Source organism: Biomphalaria glabrata, chromosome 5 (genome assembly GCF_947242115.1).
Source record: "Biomphalaria glabrata chromosome 5, xgBioGlab47.1, whole genome shotgun sequence".
Lineage (NCBI taxonomy): Eukaryota > Metazoa > Mollusca > Gastropoda > Planorbidae > Biomphalaria > Biomphalaria glabrata.
This window is the reverse complement of record NC_074715.1, coordinates 48971478-48989549: the sequence shown is the minus strand read 5'-3', so window position 1 is coordinate 48989549 and position 18072 is coordinate 48971478. Positions and strand designations below refer to the sequence as shown.

At 35.8% G+C, this 18072-nt stretch overlaps 2 protein-coding genes across 6 annotated transcripts in view; one reads left to right on the top strand and one right to left on the bottom strand.

Moving 5' to 3' along the window:
- LOC106075199 (protein jagged-1-like) overlaps positions 1-5508 on the top strand; it is a 28547-nt gene extending 23039 nt beyond the window's left edge. For all 3 annotated transcript variants that reach the window (XM_056028759.1, XM_056028760.1, XM_056028758.1), the window contains exons 13-17: positions 290-424; positions 1061-1204; positions 2431-2499; positions 2632-2731; positions 3687-5508. In XM_056028759.1, the coding sequence (XP_055884734.1) occupies positions 290-424; positions 1061-1204; positions 2431-2499; positions 2632-2731; positions 3687-3795 (557 nt within the window). In that variant the 3' untranslated portion in view covers positions 3796-5508. The remainder of the gene's footprint in view (positions 1-289; positions 425-1060; positions 1205-2430; positions 2500-2631; positions 2732-3686) is intronic.
- Positions 5509-6092: 584 nt separating this feature from the next.
- LOC129926219 (phytanoyl-CoA dioxygenase, peroxisomal-like) lies at positions 6093-16163 on the bottom strand. Of its 3 annotated transcripts, none has more exons than XM_056028768.1 (6): positions 16005-16163; positions 12130-12298; positions 11108-11205; positions 9266-9375; positions 8420-8508; positions 6093-7240 (listed from the first exon to the last, which is right to left on the bottom strand). In XM_056028768.1, exons 2-6 carry the CDS (start codon positions 12254-12256, stop codon positions 6885-6887), a joined length of 780 nt encoding a protein of 259 aa, XP_055884743.1. In that variant the 5' UTR covers positions 12257-12298; positions 16005-16163; the 3' UTR covers positions 6093-6884. The 3 variants fall into 3 exon arrangements, with proteins under 3 accessions (XP_055884743.1, XP_055884742.1, XP_055884744.1); XM_056028767.1 differs by lacking the exon at positions 16005-16163 and adding an exon at positions 12617-12699; XM_056028769.1 differs by lacking the exon at positions 16005-16163 and adding an exon at positions 12428-12576.
- Between the last annotated feature and the right edge of the window lie 1909 nt (positions 16164-18072).

Genomic DNA, 18072 nt, shown 5'->3' with positions numbered 1-18072 from the left:
GGAAATTGTTTTTAAGGATTATCAAAAAACAAAAAGAGGCAAGTAATGCACAGAAATAGTTCTTGTAATTTATACATGAATAAGGCTAAATGGGATGAGATAAACTCTAGTTTAGAACAGGGCAGTCAGGACTACTCCTCCAGCTGTGCTCTGGCTAAAGGAAAGAATGCTTGATTTGAAATCAAATCTTAGTCTTTACTCAAATTACAGATACATGACTGGAAAGCCTAACAATTTAGCATTGAAGCCATACAGTTTGATTTAAAAAAAAAACAACACTTTTTTTCAGAGTGCCATGCTCCCTTTTACGGCAATAATTGTCGAGATCAGTGTAGCACCAATTGTGCACTTCAAGCTTGCAACAGTACAACAGGTATATGCCTGGACTGTCCACCTGGGAAAGTAGGTGATATGTGTCAGACAGGTAAAATTATTTGCAGAAAACAAAACCAAAATTCAAAATAAAATGAACTTTTTATGAAAATCAAATCAAGTGTATAAAAATGTTGATATGTTAGAATTAACCATGACAAAGATAAATAAATAAAGTGACTGGAACTTGTGGAGATGCTGTAAATGGTACTGCCTCATAACATCAAGAAATACTAATATTTAAATTGAGGGTTTAGATTCACTAGAGTATGTTCACTCTAACTCGACTTCTATAGGGCTATTAAATATATAGGTCTTATATTCTTTGTTAATCTATTAGTTTGATATAGGATTGAAACTCACAGAAGCACAGTATAAGGATATAGGTGAATCCATTATTTTGCAATATAAGATAGTATTACACAATAAAATCTGTCAGAGATCTTTCATAAAAGGGATGTAAAGGTCAATCATGTTTACATTTAAAGTGGCCCATTCGTTAACTCCATCAGCCCATTTAGACACAGGTCCACTGAGCATTTGCCAAAATTCCCATATAGCCAGTCTGCCCCTGAATCGGATAGTACATATACAAATATAAGTATTGCTTAAACTTTTTTATATGTAAACAGGAGCAAGAGTTCTTTATCCTTGTGTTGAACTAATGGTATTTTTTGTACCATGACAGATTGTGAGCCTACATATTATGGTCCAGACTGTTCACTAAGATGCAATAAGGGATGTCTGAATCAGCTGTGCAATGGAACCACTGGCTTCTGTTTCAAATGTCCTACTTATGTGACTGGGGACCACTGTGAATTGAATGCAACAGGTCAGAGTTTGTCTTTTGTGAATATATGTATTGAATACTTGAATGCAATGAGTTGACTTGATAGAAGTTTAAATATTAAAATAGTTGAAAATGGCTCTGATATAATCAAGATATAATCAAGATATAATCAAGATATAATCAAGATATAATCAAGATATAATCAAGATATAATCAAGGTTTTCAGCACCTCAAAAGAATAATTATAGTTCATAGTTACTTATAAAATTATATTTCATAAGGCCAAAATATGCTAATTGAGTATGAGCTTTAATAAGATGACTGGTTTATATATATAGTTCATCCATCGTGGTTCGATGATGACCACTTTGTCGTCCAGGGGGCTGAGGGCTTTGTACTGCGGTTTTATGCCTCCTCATGTGGCTGGTTAGACCTACGTGAGCCCGGAATGTTCGGCCGCACACTGGGCAGGTTATTCCAGCTGGAGCTAGTGTCAATTGCCTTGCTTTTCTTCTCTGGCATTTTTCTTCTGCCAGCATTGTTCTCTTTCCTCAGCAACCTGTGTGCCAGTTTTCACAGCGCGACGCCATGATGCTCTGCCATGTGCCTCAGTCTCCCAGGTGCCTGGGTCTATTCTGAACGCCTTCAGAGAAGCTTTGAGGGTGTCCCTGAAGCGCTTTCTTTGACCACCTTGCAAGCGCTTTCCTTTGCTTAGTTGGCCATACAAGAGTCGTTTAAGGATGCGGTGGTCTTCCATTCTGCAGACATGTCCTGCCCATCACAACTTAGACTGCATCAGGATTGTGTGAATGCTCTTTGAAGGACTTCAGTATGTGGTATTTTGTCTTGCCATTTGACATTCAGTATTTTTCTCAGACATGTCATGTGGAAGTGGTTCAGTTTTTTTGCATGTTTTCTGTACACTGTCCATGTTTCTGAGGCATAGAGCTATTCCATTGAATTATTAATATGGATTCATAGCTAGCTTGTGACTGGAATCATTCACATTTATTTGACTATGGTTGTAAACAGAAAATAGCTGTTTCACAGACTTGTACACCTGAGGTGTGTTCAGTTTTAAGTTACTGTCATATCTAAACAAAATAAACTAAATTTATATAACTAATTTTAAAACTAATTATTACTTAAAAGTAAGAAGTATAAACAGCTTGAGATTCAAAGACTGAAGTAAAAGCCTGATTGTCATTTAATTTTAATACTTTTTTTTTGCATTTTGCCTATCCAGCTGTGTATTTCTCTATTTTCAGACATCCCTGACGAGGCTAATGTTACTAACTGGCAGAATTTGAGTGTACCAGAAAAACTGGCCATGGAAGGTAAGAAAATGTAACAAATTTGGATTTGAACTAGTAGAGTGTCATATTTCAAGTATTATGAAATATGACCACAAAAATTCAGTAAAAAAATTTTGCATAATAGTTGTCTTAAAAGTGTAATTCTATTTTCAGCTGAACATTCTTCTAAGAGTTTGGTACCAATAGTTTTAGGTGTTTTTGTTGGAGGCTTCCTGGCTGGTGCTGCTGTCATTGTGTTCATAATTTTCTGGAGGTAAAACTGTTGTGTTGTAACTGTCTGTTTTGTTTTATTCGTTTCAGATGTTCCTTCAGAAATGAATTAAACTATATCCTTAGCCCAAAACTCCTGCAAGGTGGCAGGGCATTGCAGCCGTTAGGGTTTGAACTCAGGACCATCATGATGAGAGTCCAGAGCATATACCACATGACCAGCGATCCATTTGGGCATAAGATTAATTATAAAGATTAACAGTATGATTTTGATTATACTTCACTATTTATTGAGACCTTAGTTATTAATTAGTAACTGCAAATTCTTTGAATGTATTAATTTTGTTTTTTATGATAACTTTATCCCACTTCCTAACAGTAAAATTAACACTATAAGCATAAACCACCAGGTTTAAAATAGAACCAATGCTAAGTCTTAATGATTTGTTTTTTAAACTTGACATTGCAAAGACACATTTTCTTGTCTTAAAACAATTGCTTAGCTACATGTTGACTTACATAAAAGACCAATTGAAATAGTTCTATTTTGAAGGAATGTCTGTATTTTATGAGCTTATAAGAGACATACAAATATAGTCATAAATATCAAGTCTACAGACATGTTAGATACATCCATAACCAGCTGATAAAACAAAAAACTTATTCAAGAAATATTATCTATTGTGTGGAACTTGACTATCTGTTGACTAGATTAAGGTTAAGCGTATTTTCCATATATTTTTTATGTTAGACCTTAAGGCAGCACGGAAAACCTTCTCCCAGATACCCCCTCCCCCTCACTGGTCCACAAATGAGATTGGACCATAGCGCTCTAAGCATGCTATAAGCATGAAAGTAGCGCTATATAAAAACTATAATTTACGCATAACTTGAAATTCCCCCTTTTTCCCCCCATAAAAAAATAATTAAAATGACTTGAAATTTCAAACGTTTGTTTCAATGAAGATTATTATATGCTAACCCTTTTTATTTCTTAGGTATCATCATATAGGTAGCAAATATTTGCTGTGTGTTGATACATCCAAGTCTAGTGACACTAGTGATCGAGATGTTTTTACATTTGAAAAGACAAATGAAGAAAGCTGAAAAGAAATTTTTTTAATGAACATTCCTCTAAGAAAGACCCAAATAAATGTATCACTAATGCTCTGTTATATGAATACTTTAAACTGTATTGTGCAATCAGTTATATATATATTTTTGTATGTATAATGTTCTTATTAATGCATTTTAATAATAAACTAGTCGACCGGCGACGTAGCATTTGCTGCTATTTTGCAGGGTCAGCTTTAGGCCACTGAAACCTATGCAACCGCAGTGGGCCCTGCAATGTCATAGGACCCACACTAATTCTAGGTGTATAAATTATTACATTAAACCATTTTATAACTTATAACAGATTTCCTGTGGCCTCTTGTTGATTTACCAGGAGCTCCTGGAAATCTCCTGAAATTGCAAAATATACAAAAAAGTTCTGGAAATCTTCGGAAATTATTTTAAAAATTTTGAAAACTCATACAAATCTCCTGAAATATATAGACAAAAATGGTCATTTTAGGGTGTCATTCAATATGGAAAATGCGAATTCTATGCGCGATAAATAAAAATGGCATTATGCATTACCCGTAATTGTGTAATCAGGTGAAAGAAGCTTCTTGCGCCTCAAACTATTGAAGATATACTTGAGGTCAACAATTCTCGTAGATAGATTGAAACTTTCAAGGCTCGTAAAGTAGTTCTGTACGTAGTAAAAAAATGAATGAAATGCAAAGACAAATTTATTTTCTAATAAAACTTAATTTTCACATATTATCCGTATCCCTACCCAAACTTGGCCCCGTAAAATCTGTTTCACATAGGGCCCCACAACGGTTGAGTCTGGCCCTGCTATTTAGTGACGGGTGAATACAGAGTAGATTACTTGTTTTATATTCCCCCTCCCCCTTTTTTATTTTCAGCGCTAAAAATACATGGGGTACAAATAAATAAAAGAGTGATCTTTCCATGACTTTTTGGTCACAACGGTTAAGTCCAGCCCTGCTATTTTGTAAATAAAACTTGTTCTTTCCCCCCTCCCCCTCTTTTTTTTTTGTAAGGTAACTCTAGTAGGTCTTTTAGAATTAAGAGTGATTTTCTTTTTACAAGATGTCCAAACTCTTGAGCCATGAAGAGAATTATATATTTAGATTATGTTTTTCGGTATAGTCAACCAGTGGCATGAATATAATTGCCTTTTATTGGTTTAAGATATTTATTGATTGGTATTGTAATGAAGTTATAATTTACAATTATATATTTATGTGAGCAATTTAAACTACTCTTTTATATTTTAATTATAGATTGCACTACTTCACAAATCCAATTGCTGAATTTTTTTTTATATTCTTCACATTTTCTGTGTATTTTTTATTTTGATTGTGCATTGCTATAGTTATGCCCCTTTTCTTTTTCTTCCTTACTCTGCAGGTTCTCTCCCCCTCTAATATTATAATGAACACACTAAGATTGTTTGTAAAATGTTTTCCATGTTTTGGATGTTCCTCCAGAGTTGAAAATAATTTACTTCTTAGTCCAAAGCTCCTGCAGGATGGCAGCGGGCAGAGTATGAGCCCGGGACTACTGAGAAGTCTGAACGACAGTCCAGGGCACATACCACATGACCAGGCAGCCATCCTTGGTCACATATGTTACTCTGTGCCCTTCACAGCAAGCAATGGTCAAACGTTTAAGTTACAGCTTTGTTGCTGTGTTCATTTTTGTTTATTTTTACTCTTATTAAACTTGTTGTTATGTCCCTTATGCTTTGGTTACATTTCAATTTTGTAAGTGTAAATCTTGTATTTCAACTATTCATTTCTACATCTCTCATCTATGCATTGCACATTTCTTTAGAAGCTGAACATTTTATTTGTTACTCTGTTGCCACTATTGCATAATGTTGGAGTTCAATACTCCTAGATTTTTGTTTTAGTCTAGGTTTAATATCACATTTTTTCAAAAGTAAAAAAAAAACTTGTTGGTTTTTAGGTAGTTAAATAGTAGTATTTACCTATAAACTGTTTTTGTTAATGACTTCACTGTCTGATTTAAATTATAGTAGCTACAGGCAATATAAATAAAATACTTTCCATTCAACTCATTAATGTTTTGTATCTAGCCATCATTTTACAGAGTTGAACAGCTAGTGATAGTCATTTTCACAATTCAACTCTTCAATTTAAAGTCAAACAAGGGAAGGAATGAGTTTAAGAAAAATATTGAGAAACATAAGATATTTAAGGACAGTGTTTTTAACATTTTTGTCTAGCCATGATTATCCAGAGTCAAATCATTACATTAAAAGACATACTTGTTTCTACAATAAAAAGATGAAAGCAAGAATGTTTTGTTAAAAAAATCTATTTTCTATACATGTGCATTAATCAGCGTGCATACATTTATCTCCCTTTACAAGACAATTCTGTATAGAGGCAATTTTTACTATTTACAATTGTCTTACGTGAATAAACCAAACAGGCCAAATATTTTTTATACTGATTCTTATCTATCAGCTTACTAGGTGAGATTTGATCCTGTAATTTTCTTTCACACTGTCTGGCATTCAATTCTAAATTTATAATCGTGCATTCTACATTCAAAGCAGATAAAAATACTTTAAATTAAATTTATATTGCATTTAGTGTGAAAAAGAAAGACTTATGCACCAATAATAATCTCCCATATCTTAATTGACAAAATATATTGCAATAAATATTTAAGAACAGCGGTTAAAATCCATAAAAATGTTATAAAACAAAGCATATTATAAACATTACAATTATGCAAACATTTAAAAAGATGTTTATATTTTTAGTACCTTTACTCTGCCTATCTGTATCATGGTGGTCATAGCGTCATCAACACACAAAAACAAATTTAAAACCTCGATTATTGTATGAAGGGAGAGTAACCTTTTAGGGATTACGGGCACGACATGGCCTAAAGTGTGCCGATGTGCCAAAAAAAAAAAGCTCAAAACTCACAAACCTTACTTTCCCTTCATCTTAAGTTAATTTTGTTGTACCATTTAGGCTGATATATTTCAACTAATCAAAGCTCTTGTCCCAAAATTTCTTCCAAAACAAACAAGATGTATGTTTTTTTTTTTAAAGAGCCTATGTTGATTTAAGACCGGATTACATATTCCTCCACGTGAACCACTCAGGAGCATGGTCTTCAAAGTTGGCAGGTTCGTTGACGCCGCAGACTAGCACCGTGGCTGGGAATGATCTGGGCCTGTCTGCATCCACTATAGGCTTGGCTTGAGTGGACACGTAACGAATGACGTAGCCGCACCTGCGGCGGGTGGACCTGTTCGTACCGCTCCCGTGGACAAGGAGGCCGTGGTGGAGGGACATCTGTCCGGCTTTGAGCGGACAGTGCACTGCTTTGTTGACGTCGTACAAATTCTCAGGGATGGACTGGTTGGAAGTTAGTAGGTTGCCTTCCTTGGCCTCTGTGATGTGCTTTAAGAGACCGGACTTGTGTGTACCTTATGCAGATAGAAATAGTAAATATTTTAGATCTAAAGGTATTTTATTCAACATCTTTTGGTAGTCCATAAGTTTAGTTAAGAATTGTAAATACAATTTAAATATAAATTTACTGTGTTCAAATCTGTTCCATAATTTATATGCTACAAAGCGGTCATCAGCGAAGCTTAAAGCTTGCTGAAGTAAAAGATGAATAAATATGACATGTAGGTCTAATAACAGCTCTAAATTTCATAATATGTTTAGAGAAGGGAAGAAACTGTGTTGAAACACAGATAAAAGGGCATTGAACCAGCATCAACTAGCAGAGATGAGGTACCAAGCTAACATCATACATGACCATCTCAGTCACTTGTAATAAGTCATTATTATAGTTTATGTGTACCAGCATTCGCTACCCAAAATCACGTTAAGTCATTAGAGTTATCTATCAGCATTCGTGACCCATGATCACGTAAAGTCGAGTTATGGGTATCAGCGTACGCTACCAAGGATCATGTGAAGTTATTAAAGTTATCTGTAAAGCATTCGCTACCCAGGATCATGTTAAGTCATTAAAGTTATCTGTAAAGCATTCGCTACCCAGGATCATGTTAAGTCATTAAAGTTATCTGTAAAGCATTCGCTACCCAGGATCATGTGAAGTCATTAGAGTCGTATCCCCTAGGATCACGTTTAGTCATTAGAGTTATGTGAACCAGTATTCGTTACCTAGGGTCAAGTTAATCTTTATAGTTATCTGGACCAGCATTCGCTACCCAGAATCATGGTCATTAAAGTTATCTGTACAGCATTCGCTACCTAGGATAATTTTAAGTCATTAGAGCTATGTGTACCAGCATTCGTTACCTAGGGTCAAGTTAAGTCATTAGAGTTATCCGTACCTGCCTTCGCTACCCAGGATCACCGTAAGACATTAGTTGAAAGCAAATTCCGCAAATCATTTTTTCCCACAAATTTACAAAAAGGCTTAATGGAAACGGTAACAGGACTTAGCATACTAAGTATCACTTTGTTTGATTGCCCATTCCTAACCGATGGCTTCTGTGTACCACACTTAACATGAAACTGATTCACCGAAAATTGACATGAATTTCTTCGTTTTTGATTGGTTTCATTAAATAAAGTTAATAAAGTACAGTAATAAGTGAAATTCTAGTAGCTAGAGTCAAAGTTACCTGGAATAACCTGCATACAAGCATTGTCCACGTCTGCGTCGTCAATGGCTAGCCACACGCTGACCACATCCCCCTCAACACCCCAATACCTATAAAAACATAATATCAGCTAAATAGAGACTTTTTGCAACGGTGACGTTGATTTCAAACATGTGATTTGTAAAGAAGTGACGTCTTACTCTATCAAACCGTTAGGGCACCACACATGATCGGTTGACCATCTTTCAAAACAACTAGATTAACAATTTCATAGTAGGCCTACACACAATAATCAATATAGTAACTTAAGGGAAACAAATGTATATATATATTGGGCTTTGTTTCAACTTAAAACATCTTTTTTTAGTTATAGGTCTTTACTTAAATCACAGAATGGTTCTCAATTAATTCATAGAAAGGTCATCATTCGAATCATAGGTAGGTCTTCACTGAGATTAAAAAAAAAAATCCGACATAGCCGCGTACAATTTCCCGAAATTCTATTATTATCATTAATATTCTATCATTATTTGAAGACCAAAAGGAAATCTACTGCCGAGGATACACGTACACGGCGAAAAGTGAATCTAAACCAACTAACGGCAGGCAAACGGTAACGTCTGGCCTGTATGTGACGAAATATGTAGATCACAAGTAGGAATGTGTACCCACGTGACATGCTGCACCCTTTCTTAATCTTCGGACTCGAAGACAAGCCTTGTTGTTGTTATTATTAGAAAACATTGTCTTTAAAATACTTTCTTGAGAAACTCAAATGATGACAAATTATTTACATACTAACACAAAAGAGGGTCACGACCTTTGAAATACAATACATTTGTTCTGTGTGTGAATGTAATGGCGTACCTCACATCCTGGTGCCAAGCAACGAAAGCTTCCTTCTCTTCGTCTTTCCCAACAGGATACTTGCATATGAAACGCGAGTCCAGCAAAATAAGATTCGGTCCTAGGACAGCCTGGCAGATATAGAGGATACAAATATATAACTTTTTTTTTTTTTGGGGGGGGGTTGGGGAGGATGGAAAATATATCCAATGAATACTACATTCAATCTTCACATATCCCTTAGGATGTTGGGCCGTTGGAGCACCATGCATGATCTGTTGACCGTCCATCTCCATTCCTCTGTTGTTGTTTTTTTTATTTTTTTTTTGCCTTGGACAGAATTCCCTCTCAATGTCAGGCCCGTCCATTTCTTTATGTTGTCTTCTCATGTTCTTGACCAAGGCGAGCCGCCAAATTGGAGGAACTCGGCAGTGGTCAGACATGGAGAGGGATGGGCGCCTCCATGCAAATATCAAGCTCTCAGTTACACCAGAACCAGAATACTATATTAGTAGTGTTTTAAGCCTGTGTAAAAATAGCAGTATGGTCTAGCTAAGTTTCTAGACCTACCCAAGGATTCAGTATTGTCTAATAAAATGTCTTAAGCCTCAGGCTTCAGTCTTGTCAGGCAATGTTTCTTAGCCTATCTAAGGATTCAGGTGATGTTGACGGTCTCTGACTTACAGCTCCAAACTGCTGGTAGACAGCCAAACCCATATTAAATCTTAACTTTTAAAACCTGAAAGAACTTGAAGAACTTCTTTGTGAACACTATGATATATAACTTTTGTTAAAATATGGACAGAATCAGCATAAGATTGAATGAAATAAATATAGTAGACTTAGGTAATAATATAAAACGGTATTCTGAACAACATTTAACTCACTACAAAAACACGTCTTTTCAGTCTGTCAATCTTGAGTCGTCTGTTTTACCTAAGACCTCCAACGACGATGCCGTCTAACTTGCATCATTCACACTACATAGCCACCAACCAAATCACTAACGTCGTCCCACGGTCACCATAGAAACACGCGCTCAATACACTTCCCTACTTTTCTTTTGTTACTCTCGGAATAGGTTACTATGTGGGCCAAAGTTTCAATACACTTTTCGCTCACATGATTTAGCCCTAGTGAAGTTAACCTTTTTAAGCTTCATAAGATCCAGCTACAAATAAAAGGCTCGCAAGAAATATAACAGTCATATCAACTATTCCAATAAATTAGTGAAAGTAAACTTACTTTAGTTGTTGTTGTTTTTTTAATATAATATTGTCAGTCAACATGTATGATGAAAGGTTTTAATAAAATTGATGCCAGCTCTAGATTAAGTAAATGTTTTTAATTTTACACAAAAAATCTCTAAATTTATATAAAAATACGTGTAAAATTTTTACTATTATATGTACAACACTTTAAATTATAACCGGATGTTCTTTTTTGAAGTAACATCTAAATGTTTGTAAAATGTTTTACATGTTTCGGATGTTCCTTCAGGGTTGAAGATAGTTTACTTCCTAGTCCAAACCTCCCTCAGGACGACGGGGGGTGGGAGCGGGCAGGGTTTGAACTCTCGACCGTCGATAAATCCGAACGACAGTCCAGCGCACAAACCGCACGACCAGACAGCCATCCGCATTAAATAAGATAAGATAAGGATAACAGTTGTTTTATATTAATGAATATCGGTCTTGAAAGTATGCATGTAAAAAAAAAAATAATTCTATTTAGACTTGAATGGCTTCTAACATAATTTAAAGATCAAGTAAAAATAGCCAAGCGTCGGCCTACTATGGGATTGTGTCCTAAGACATAAACTAATGACTAGGCGAGCACAATGTCGTGACGCTCTTTACTTACTTTCAATGGTTTTAACATGTTGGGGTGAGAAGTCAAACGGAGAACCCACTCATCCGTCAGGTGTTTGTTGTGGAGGGAGTATGTAGCGTTCTCTTGGCCTGCTCGCGTGAAATACAAACCAACACACATTTTTTTTTAAAGCTGATTTCAATACGTCATGACTGATAATATTATTATAATAATATATGATTTCACCATGAACACTGAGGTAAGATAAAGATAAGATTAGTCAATTATTTAGTCTAGCCTAGGTAAGGTACCCTTTTCAGAGATTGCGATCTCTAGGGCAGTTGATGTAAATGTCATTTGGTTCTGTGGCCCACGGTTAACAAGGGTGTTATGTGGCCAGCACAAAGACCAACCTCTTTCATTTTCCCAACTAATGTCAGCGACACATTAATGGACTAAGGGAGTCCTAAAAATCGCAAAATCCAAAATTCCAGTCTTCACCGAGATTCGAACCAAGCGCTTTGCTATTGAACCACCACATTTAGTGAAGCCTAGTTCAAAGAATAGCTTGTTGCACAACGTAAAAGAATGGACCAGCTTCTCTCTTGTTATCCTGCTGAGTACAGCTGCTGACAGGGACAAGTTAAGAGATTTGGTTTTTGCGAACTGTCACAGCACCCCAACGGCGAAAGTAAAGGGGCAGAAAAGAGATAATGGTATACAATAACAAATAGGAATTTTAGACATTTATTCTATCCTTACTTCTCTCTCCATCTCTATCTATCTATCATATCATCTGTGTGTTTTGGGGGGGATGATTTTCATAAATAGAGACTAACAAATGAATAGCAAGCATTCTGGTGTATCCGGAGTACGAAATAAAGAAGCATTGATTAGCTATGTAATAAAAAATACATATTGGAGATTTTTTCAAATAACTACATAGTTGTTGACACCGTAATGAAGTTTGAAGTTGACAACTAAATATTTTTAAAAAATCGGTTACAAACTAAAGCGTTTAGAAAGTGACCACTTTGCCATGGACATTTTTTTTAAAAAGATCGGACACTTACCTATGTCTTTTTCCACCTTGTCAAAGTTAGCCCTCATCTCCAAGACCTCCTGGGGGCTCAGAACATCAAGTCCGCTGACGTAGCCATTGACGTCAAAGTACTGGGCTAGGTTGTCTGTGCTTGTCATAGTTGCTGAATCTTTTTTTGTTTTACTTGCGTCAAGAGCTGTCTGTTAAAAAAAAAAAAAACAAGAACAAACTAACAAAACAAAATCACACTTTTACTTAAATGATTCTGGTTTTTTCCAAGGATTAAATTTAAGAACGAAAACGTTTTATTTAAATGATCAATAAAGTACCTCCAGTATATCTTATCTTCGTATTCTTTAGCTTATTTAGTCGTTTAGGATATATTAATCTTCCAATATAAATAGTCCTACATTCAATCTATTAACTAAAGATACATGGTTTCTTAATTGAGAGTGTTCAGTTATTTTAAAAATTAAGTGATTCGTGTCCGATATTTATACCGACGACAATATGCCTACCATTTAATTGAAAGTAATGAATGCTTTGGGGTTGGAAAAATCCGAACAGTTTGACTACGAGTGACCCGAATATATATTACATTTATCATTTATACAAACATATTTTATAGTTGGGGATTTTTTTCCCCCACTTATAATCACGTGATCAAACACGCATTCACGAATTTACATTCATTCTCAAGGTTGTATTTTCGAACAGCCTCTGACTCACTTTAGCCTACAGTACTTTTTTTTTTAGTTCCAAAAATACTCATTGTGACACTTATAGTAAGTTATTTGGGTCAGGTGACATTTCAAGAAGGATGAATTGGGGACTTTACCGAAAACCAATACTGTAACAAAATCCCGATTCTCTTTTTAAGTGATATTTCCGGGTCGCTCTCCTACAACAAATATTTGTGTGTGGAGGTGTGTGGAGTGGCTACCCAACACACACATACACACAATTTTTGAGGGACTTTGTGAATAATTATAATTTTAAGCTCAGGCCACCAACCAGCTTCCTCCAGGTATCTCGGTTCTGGGCGACTCTCTCCTACTGTCCCCATGTCTTGCCTATTTGCTTGGATATGCTTCCAAATCTTGACGCCATGTATGTCTTGGCCGTCCTCTCTTCTATCTCCTTGGAGTACCAGGCGAGGGCTTGTATAGTGATATTGGAAACAGCCTTTCGAAGGATGGTCTATCCATCCCCAGCGTCTCTGAACGGTATTTTCCTCAAAGAGCTGCTGCTTTGCTCTTTGTCATAGTTTCTCATTTGAGTTCTTGTCTTGCCAGCGGATGCAGGTATTGTTGTATAACTGTTGTTTGTTTTTTTCAGGATGGTGACGGTGGTTCTCAAAAATAGGCATACTTTGCTCCATAAAGTAGTGCTGGCATTACTATTGTATTGAAAAAGGCTGATCATGAAAATGACATATAGGCCTACTATTTGACTTAATAAAGGGCTCATATCTTAAATAATTTTGGGGTTGGGAGGGCATATCTTATCTTCTTCTTATCTTATATAATACAGACGTTACTTCAAAAAAGAAGATGATTACGTCCTACGCGTCATGCATTCAGTCATGCATATTAACCAATGACTTAAATTCTGCCAAGTCACTGGTTTTCCTGGCTAGCTCAGGCAACCCATTCCATGCTCTAATAGCATTAGGGATGAAGGAGAATTTGTACAAATTTTTCCTAGCATATGGGACGAGGAATGTGCCTTTATTTTTGTGTCTTTCAGAGTATTTTATTAAATTTTGTTTTTGTATTTGAAGATTATGGTTCAGTGTTTTATGTATAATTGCCACTTTACTTTTGAACCTTCTATCCTGAAAGCTTTCTAAATCAAGTATAGAACCACTTCTAATCACGGTTGGAACTGGGTTTGCGTAGTCATGTGAAACACTGCACTCATCCTCAATCTTCGGAATCGAAGACATTGCCATTGCTATTACATTTAACTCTTTCTCTCCGTAATTACTTACCACATTCTGGTGGAATCAACGCTGGTATCGTCCGTTAGGAGAGAAAGAGTTAAAGAGGTAGTAACAATAATGGTCTGTTATAAGCAAGAAAAGATCAATCAATGAAACCATTTCTTTCTCTCGTTCAAAAAGAAAAGTGTTTTTCTTATTGTGTGCTATACAGAGCCGGATTTAACACAGTGCAAGACTGTTCTGCCGTAGATGGCATCACCATTTAAGTCTCCGCATTAAAATATAAAATTTTTTTAAACAAAATATGCTTATAAACTATAAGAAAATAAGGGAAATGAGATTAAAATTAAAATTGGCTTTTATATTTTTTTAAGCGGGCCTAGTGGCAGAGTAGTAAAGATCTCGAGTTCGAATCGATTATGAATTTCGGGATATTTATGTCCCACTTAGTCCACCCAACTCTGCCCACATGACATCCTCGTCAAACATCGGCCATAGAAACACATCTCCCCTCCCCCCATAGATACAATGAATGGTATATCTTTATATGAGGGCGCGGTGGCTGGGTGGTTAAGCGCTTGGCTTCCGAACCTGAATTCGAATCACTGTGAAGACTGGGATTTTGAATTTCGGGATTTTTAGGGCGCTCCAGAGTCCAGCCAGCTCTAATGGGTACCTGACGTTAGTTGGGGAAAGTAAAGGCGGTTGGTCGTTGTGCTGGCCACATGACACCCTTCTCTTTAACCGTTGACCAAAAAAACAAATGACCTTACATCATCTGCCCTATAGAACGCAATGTCTGTCATTTTTACCAATACTTATTTTTTAACCAATAAATCTGTTATCTTATTAAGTGCATTTATTCTGAAGATCCTACCGAGGGCCTCCGCTTACTGAAATCCGACACTTCTGTTATGTGACCAATTAAAAATATTTTGTAAAAAGCTTGGTATGAACGACCATAACATACCATTGTTCAAAATTAGTGAGGTTTATTGTTAATTTTAGCCTAAACAGTAGTTGTTTTAAGGGTCTGACCAATTTTAGATCATTGTTAACCTTACGGGAAAACCCGGTGGTTCAGTTTCCAAGAGGATGTAAATTAAGACAACACATAGGATGCTAATCATATCTCATCATATCTAATTAAAAGACTAGAATTCAGTGTTTCCCCAAAGTGAGGTGATCCGAGTTGAGTAATAGTCCTATTATCTTTTTTTTTTTTTGCTTTTTTTTTCTTTGCGTAATTTTATTTTTGTTTTGCTATTTCATTTTGGGGCCACCAAATTCACTTTCCCTAGGGCCTTCCAAATACATAAGGCCGACCCTGACAGGACCGACCTTAGGCATAGGCAAACTAGGCAGCCTACTAGGGGCCTCCCGCAGGACTCAAAACAATTTAAAAAAAAAAAAAAAGAATTAAGGAAGCTTGTGCCCAATGTAATTGTTGGAAGACTCAAGGATTTAAATATATTGCGTCATTTTATTTCTTCGATATTTATTTATTTATTTTTGTTTGGGGCCATCAAATTCACTTCACCTAGGGCCTCCAGTTATCTAAGGCAGGCCCTGTCGACATGGGCTATGGTTAGAAACTTTTCAACCTAACACCCCACACACTGGCACGCACACACACACACAGACACTTGAGGAGCTAACATACAAACAAACTAATGTAACAAAGATCTACCAATATAGCTATATTCTGTTATAAACAATCAGAAAATTTAAAAGAAAAAAAATCAAATCACAAAATTTTAATAATAATTACTGACAAAGATCTGTCTAAATCTAGAGGACAAAACAAGGAATTAAACAATAAAAGAGTCCAGAAGAAAAAAATAAAACGATCCGGGCCTGGAATAACATCAAATGATAATGCATTTGTGTTCATATTATAAAAAGCGAAATTATAATGTTACGGAAATTAATGTAGAAACTTAGAAATGCATACTACAAACCTGCAACGACGATCCTCTGGTGATCTTGATTAGAATTTCCTTTAGATCTATATTAATGCCAAAACTGTTGGACTTCCGCTTTATATTGGCTACATCCACAGCGTTCGGAGTTTCGTCATTGCTTTAAATATAGATTTTGCCAAATCCTAAAGTAAATTAAAACTATCAGAATAGACCCATTGTACTGTTGTCTTTTATTTCTGTCGCTTCAAACTATGACAGTGACTTAGTCATGGCCCTACGAATACCAATAATAATCGACCTTTTTTTTGTTTTTTCAATGGACTTCAGAAACTTATGGAGCACATAAAGCCACGGAAAACAATAGGTTGACCTACAAAGCTGTCGATGAGCTTTTCCTGAGTTGCTGAACAATGGTTTAGCTTAAAACAACTTTGATACACTGTGAACTGGACCTATAGGCCTAACCGCACGCCTGCTCCCCAAACACACACCTAGAGTAAATAGCATCAAATAAAAGAAAATCATTAAAAAAAAAAGATGGACAGTGACGACGACTCTATTATCTCCCTTTGACTCTACAATTTCTGTGTGTGTGTGTATGTGTGAACGAGTATCTCTCCCCCTTTCTCAGCCAAAGATGCCTGTTTCACAAACATTAATATTTGGTTTTCTCAATCTTTAGCTTACACTTGGGCTAAAGTAGTTGTTTTTTTTTTAAAGCTAGACTACGTGTTTATATTCACGTGAACTTACACACATGCACACACAAAGTTAAGTTATGGGGCTTGAGGGTCCACAATTAATTCTTTTGGCAAGTGATAGCCAATGAAGGGGCAGACTGGCCGGTGGGCGGCTACCAAATGAGACGTTTGCCGGATATCCAATGTGGACCTCTTAGAATCACATTTCGGCCCAAAATACAGTAAAAGATTTTGTAGAATATATTCTCTTATATAAAAATTATTATTATTCAAATTGAGTCAGCTTTAGATTTCAAATTTCAAATTGTTTGAACCGATATTAGGCCTAATAGTTATAGTAGGCCTCAACACTGACCTGTATATTCCTTATGGTGCAAACAAGAACGAGGTCCTCAAACTTCGGGTCATTTGAAAAGTCATTGTCATGGGTCAACCATGGATTCCGAGTCCCTTGTTGAAATATTCTTGGCTGGCTGGCTAATTCAGGCAACCCATTCCATTCTTTAATGGCACTAGGGAAGAAGAAGCACTTGCACGAATTTGTTCTAGCGTATGGAATAAGAAATGTGCCTCTAACTTTGTGCCTTTCTGAACATTTTATTAGGTTTTGTTTTTCTATTTGTAAATTATAATTTAGTGTTTTATGTATTATAGCTACTTTGCTTTTCATTCTTCTGTCAAGAAGTGCCTCTAAGTTAAGTGATTTTACTAATGGTATTAATCTTAATCTTTGGAATCGAAGGCATTGCCAACATTATTAGTATTCAATAATTCTATGTTGTCTTATCTTATCTAATATAATACAGACGTTACTTCAAAAAAGAAGATGATTACATCCTACGCGTCATGCATATTAACCAATGCCTTAAATTCTGCCAAGTCACTGGTTTTCCTGGCTAGCTCAGGCAACCCATTCCATGCTCTAATAGCACTAGGGAAGAAGGAGAATTTGTACAAATTTGTCCCAGCATATGGGACGAGGAATGTGCATTTATCTTTGTGTCTTTCAGAGTCTTTTATTAAATTTTGTTTTTGTATTTGAAGATTATGGTTCAGTGTTTTAGGTATAATTGCTACTTTACTTTTGAGCTTTCTGTCCTGAAGGCTTTCTAAATTTAGTGATTTTACTAAAGGTGTTGCTCTAGTCAAATGTGAATATTTGTTTGTTATGAATCTCACTGCTCTATTTTGTGTCTGTTCCAGTTTCTTAATGTTTTCTTGAGTTGAGGGGGTCCCAAACAAAGGATGCTTATTCTATTATTGGCTTAACCAATGTAAAATAACATTTTAGTTTTATGTTCTTATTTGATTTATAGAAATTTCTTTTAATAAACCCTAATGCTTTGTTTGATTTGTTTGATAGTTTCATCAATAACTATGTTGTCTGTGTCTGCGCAGCATAA